At 40.3% G+C, this 6,000-nt stretch overlaps 1 protein-coding gene across 1 annotated transcript in view; it reads right to left on the bottom strand.

Annotated features, from left to right (window-relative positions):
• Nucleotides 1-621: 621 nt before the first annotated feature.
• The window catches only part of SLC9C1 (solute carrier family 9 member C1), a 94,453-nt gene continuing 89,074 nt past the window's right edge, over nt 622-6,000 (bottom strand). The window contains exons 26-27 of the mRNA XM_065875864.1: nt 3,254-3,318; nt 622-702 (exon numbers count right to left, since the gene is read on the bottom strand). Coding sequence (XP_065731936.1) covers nt 622-702; nt 3,254-3,318 — 146 coding nt within the window. The remainder of the gene's footprint in view (nt 703-3,253; nt 3,319-6,000) is intronic.

The raw sequence follows: 6,000 nt of genomic DNA, 5'->3' as shown, positions 1-6,000 counted from the left end.
ACATATTTCCCCAGAGACACCACATTTTGAATGGCCAACAGTCAGGCTGGTCTACTCATTTTTCCCCCAAAGTCTTGCTCTCCTGTGTCTTCTATTCTGAGTGTCCGCTTCATTTCTCTACAAAGACTTTGTTTGTGATCAGTAGCTACTTTTCCTCTTTTGAATTCATTTAGCTTCAGTTGACACTGTCCATGGTGTATCTCGTATTGTTATTTTAATTGCCTTCTGTGTGGTATGTTTTGTCTCCTTAACTAGAACATAAACTTTTGAACATGAAGTCATAGCTTATTGCCTGTTTACATCTTCCACAGTGCATGGCTGCCTGAAAAATGACCTGCCAAATTGGGAGCAACCAGTGTTGCATGTGAGACTAAATAGCAGAATATAGAGAGGGAACCATGAGACTACAAAGTTTTCAGAAATCCAGATAAAGGAATCTTATTTTAAAATTAATTTTCCAAATTAGAATTTAGAGCTAGTGCCATTAGAAGCTCCCTGGCTAGTGGAAGGTAGTATAATCATACTATCACACAAAGGCAAATAAATTGGCTTCCTTCTACATCTCTGGGGACAGGTGTGCTCCTGATCATGTTGGAGAAACTGAGGCAGCTTACCAGACTTTCATTTAGACTTATTATAGGCATCCTCATGGAAGTTCTTAACCTCCGAGGTCTTAACAATTGATTCTGTAGGCTGTTGATTCTAAAAATGGAGATAGGAGTCAAAGCCTGAGACTGTTAATAAGGGTCAGATTTATAAAGCAGAGCTGGTGTCAAATCTGGTCTGTAGATCAGGGCACCTAGAACTGGGACTTCTGCCAGCGACAGCACTGTGTGGGGACCAAAACATTTTGTAAGGAGCCACTTTATGTTGTGTCAGCCTTTTTCATTATGTAAAGGTAAAGCTACAGTTCTGGGGTGGTAGTAGTAGGGCAAAGGTTTGAGAGGAGTAGGAAGGGAGCTGGCTCAGAAACATAACCAAGATCTGACATCAGGGAGAAAAAAGAATTTACTAAATAATGCAATTTGTTGATCTCTGTATGTCTCAGTAGCTGACGTTTCTACCATTTAATGGACTGTCTCTCACTTTAACACTACTTCCTCTATGTTAGCAACCATCATGCAATCCTTTTTTTTAACTAAGGAAAAGCAGCATTTTGGGGCAAAGTGTACCGGGAGAGCACTAGCTTCCCTGGCTCTTCCCTCCATCCCTTCAAATATGCTATTAAGATGAATCCTACAGGCTTGGCAGCCTGCCAGGGCTAAGGAGAAAGATGGCTTAATCGGTAAGCTAGACGAAGCCATCTAATATTTTATCTTAAGTGTCTTACTCCTCTTTTTTTGTTTTTTAATTGTAATTTCCCTTTGTTATTTCCTAGTCTTCAGCAGCAACTGTGTTTGCGAGAATTAGAGGAGGTGACTGTGTCCATATTTTTTTTTTTTAGAAAATTAATATGGGGAGAGCAAAAGAGGTTTGGAGAAGTAGTTTACAATGTTAAGAAGGGGTAACAAAGAATAATAGACATTCTGTGTATGTATTGCTTGTTATATGTCAAATACTATGCAGCGTACTTCCCATTTCTTTTTTTTTTTTTTTTTTTTTTTTAAATTTATTTATTCATTTATTTATTTTTGGCTGTGTTGGGTCTTCGTTTCTGTGCGAGGGCTTTCTCTAGTTGTGGCAAGCGGGGGCCACTCTTCATCGCGGTGCGCGGGCCTCTCACTGTCGCGGCCTCTCTTGCTGCGGAGCACAGGCTCCAGACGCGCAGAGCTCAGTATTTGTAGCTCACGGGCCCAGCCGCTCCGTGGCACGTGGGATCCTCCCAGACCAGGGCTTGAACCCGTGTCCCCTGCATTGGCAGGCAGACTCCCAACCACTGCGCCACCAGGGAAGCCCTTCCCATTTCTTTAATCCCCATGTAGTCGCACTATATGAAATAGGCATTGCTATTATCCCTGTTTTATAGACAGGGAAAAAGTGATGCTCAGGCAGGTTGAGAAACTTGTCCAAGGTCACATGGCTAATATGTGATGGAACCAGGAGACAAACCAGAGAATTTCATGCTAGAGCCCATACTCTTAGCCCCAAAGCTATTGGGTCAGGAGTTCTAGGTAACAAGCAACAACCAGGGAGGGTTTGAGGAAAAGCTTCCGCAGGAAGACTCCAAAATACTTAGGGAGAAAGTGAACTTCCTGCTTTTATGCAGAATGAGAACATGTGTGTTAAAGAAGAGTATTGGCCTCTTGAAGATCTGAGAACTTGGACACATTTGAGTTTAAGACGGACATGAGAAAAACACCTTCAACGTCCCCCATGGAACCTATAATCACCTTTCATTCAACATACACTCATGAGGAGAGTTTCGGGGGAAAGAGAGCATGTGTTTTGAGTTTAATGCCTACTGCTAATACAGCAAATAGACTTAACTGATATAAAACATTTTTAACAATCAAATATACAATTTTCTGATGTATTTGTAGTAGATATTTCTCAGATTCTGGGCATGATAATCAACATCTCCTGGAAAAATACAACCAGCTTGGAAAAGACAAGAATTAAAAATAAATTCTCCCTGAAGCTAATATGTCAGATATGCCTCAATTGGGCTTTCCTGGTGGCACAGTGGTTAAGAATCTGCCTGCCAATGAAGGAGACATGGGTTCGAGCCCTGGTCTGGGAAGATCCCACATGCCGCAGAACAAATAAGCTCGTGTGCCACAACTACTGAGCCTGCACTGTAGAGCCCATGTGCCACAACTACTGAGCCTGTGTGCCACAACTACTAAAGCCCGCATGCCTAAAGCCTGTGTTCCCAACAAGAGAAGCCACCACAATGAGAAGCCTGCACACCACAACGAAGAGTAGCCCCCGCTTGCTGCAACCAGACAAAAGCCCACGTGCAGCAACGAAGACCCAACACAGCCAAAAATAAAATAAATAAAATTTAAAAATATGCCTCAATTAAAAAAAAAAATTTATTAAATAAATAAATAAACTCTCTACCCCACCTAGAACTCCCTAAAATCCAGTCTACAGGTAGACTGGTGTAGATCTAGTGAGGTAGAGTCGTCCCTAGTTATCGGCAGGGGATTGGTCCCAGGACCACATTCCCTCTTCCCACAAGTACCAAAATCCATGGATGCTTAAGTCTCTTATATAAAGTGGCATAGTACAGTATGCGCCCAGTATCCATGGGTTCCGTGTTCTAAGATATGGAGGGCTGACTGTACTTTCACTCTATTTCTCAGTTTACCTGAGTACTTGTCTCTTCTTGAGGGTGTTCTTCATTTGTTCTGCTTGCAGCTGCTTCAAAAAAGACTGTGTTAGTTAAAGCACTGAAACAAAGGACTGTATCAAATAGTCCGACTCTCAAAGTCAACCATATTCAAGTCACTTACACCCAGGACGTGTGATCTGAAATTGGTGGTAATTTCAACTGGTAGCAAGTGGGGTCACTTTTCAAAAAAGGGATTAAAAGTCCTCTATTATAAAGATTGTGTAACAATTGTGCAGAAGGTTTGGAAAGTAGAGAGACAAAATCATCTATTGTCCCACCATCCCCAAAATACTTTTATATTAATATCTATTGAGCATGCCAGGCCCATTGGTAAGCAATGGGGATACATAAAAAAACAAACGAGTTATGATCCGTGCCCTCTTGGAGCAGATGGGCCAGCAAAAAAAAATACAAAATGGGAAAATAGGACTGTGTGCATAGCGGGCTATGGGAGCACACAGGAGAGTGAAGTGTTGTGAATTTGGAATGTATCAGTGATGCTGAGATTTGAAGAATAAGAAGTTAGCTCCGTGGAATGGGGAGATGTGGGGAGAGGCATGTTTAGAAGTTCCAGGCAGAAGGAAAAGAAAGAATGTGCAAAAGTTCAGGAATGAGAAAACATGAGGTCTCCCAGATTATGTGAACAATTAGCTGTTTGGTATGGCTACATTTTAGAAAGTGGGGAGGGGAGATGGCTGAAAAAAGAGAAGATGGTGAAGGTTTCAATACCATGTCCCATTTCTGCTTAATCTAAAGATGAGAGGAGACTCATGTGATGACAGTATTGTGTGTCCACATGGATTCAAAGGTATATAATTGTAACATAATAAAGATAAAATTTGTTTAATGTTAGCAACACAATGTTGTATCATTGGTATTTTTACTTGACATGTATCATTGGTCTTTTCCAAGTTACTACATGGGAAATTAATTGGTTAATTGTTATTTAGCATTTAATCATGTTGACTAATGTGTTAATTTAATTAACCATTCATTTATCATTAGCCATTTTGATAACTTCTACTTTTTATTTTTATAAATAATGCTCAATTACCCTTTTCACATTTTTTGATTTATTTCTTTACAATAAATGTCTAGAAATTATATTATTAATTAATTTTTTATTGAGGTATAATTGACATATATAGAAATTATATTATTTAGGCAAAGGATATAAAAACCTTTATGGCCTTTGGAATCTTGTGATAAATTTATTTCATCAATTAGTGCTGGTATCAAGGTAAGAATGTATATCAGATTCACAACATTTTTTTTGAGCATTAGGCATTATAATTCTTTAAAAATCTCACTAATTAAACAGAGCAATATTTAATTTCTGTTTCTATAAATGTTAGTAGTGTTGAACTTTTTTACATTTTGTTTTCAATGTAACTTTTCTTCCATGAATTGTCCTTTGCTGCCCTCTTGATTGGTAATATTTTTATTGACACAGAATTTTAAAATTAATTTCTATATTTCTAAATTTAGAACTATGTCTCTTTCAGTGAAATGATAAATATTAAATTATATTACTATTTATTCAATAATTTAATTATTTACCAGTTAATTTTTAAATCTACCTCAAACTCATTTTCCAAATTTGAATCAATGACTTAATAGTATTTATTAAATAATCATTTATGTTCTGATTCAACTTTATTCATGCAAAATTTGTATGAATAGGCTTTATACTAAGGTTATTTATTGGGGCCCTGAACCAAGATGACAGACTAGAAGGGCATGCTCTCACTCCCTCTTACTAGAACACCAGAATCACAATTAGCTGCTGGAAAATCATCGACAGGAAGACATTGGAACTCACCAAAAAAGATACCCCACATCCAAAGACAAAGGAGAAGCCATAATGAGAGGGTAGGAGGGGCACAATCACAGTAAAATCAAATCCCATAACTGCTGGGTGGGTGACTCACAGACTGGAGAACACTTATACCGCAGAAGTCCACCCACTGGAGTGAAAGTTCTGAGCCCCATGTCAAGCTTTCCAACCGTGGGGTCCGGCAACAGGAGGAGGAATTCCTACAGAACCACACTTTGAAGGCTAGTGGAATTTCATTGCAGGACTTCGACACGACTAGGGGAAACAGAAACTCCACACTTGGAGGGCACACACAAAGTAGTGTGCACATCGGGACCCAGGGGAAGGAGCAGTAACCTTAGAGGAGACTGAACCAGACCTACCTGCTAGTGTTGGAGGGTCTCCTGCAGAGGTGGGGGGTGGCTTTGTTTCACGTGGGGACAAGGACACTGGCAGCAGAAGTTCTGGGAAGTACCCCTTGGTGTGAGCCCTCCCAGAGTCCGCCATTAGCACCACCAAAGACCCCAGGTAGGCTCCAGTGTCGGGTTGCCTCAGGCCAAACAACCAACAGGGAGGGAACCCAGCCCCACCCATCAGCAGACAAGTGGATTAAAGTTTTACTGAGCTCTGCCCACCAGAGCAACAGTCAGCTCTATCCATCACCAGTTCCTCCCGTCAGGAAACTTGCACAAGCCTCTTAGATAGGCTCATCCACCACAGGGCAGACAGCAGAAGCAAAAAGAGCTACAATCCTGCAGCCTGCGAAACAAAAACCACATACACAGAAAGATAGACAAGATGAAAAGGCAGAGAGCTATGTACCAGATGAAGGAACAAGAGAAAACCCCAGAAAAACAATTAAATGAAGTGGAGATAGGCAACCTTCCAGAAAAAGAATTCAGAATAA

This window comes from Phocoena phocoena, chromosome 4, assembly GCF_963924675.1.
Source record: "Phocoena phocoena chromosome 4, mPhoPho1.1, whole genome shotgun sequence".
Taxonomy (NCBI): domain Eukaryota; kingdom Metazoa; phylum Chordata; class Mammalia; order Artiodactyla; family Phocoenidae; genus Phocoena; species Phocoena phocoena.
Note: the sequence above shows the minus strand (reverse complement) of the source record. Positions and strands in the feature narration are given on the sequence as shown.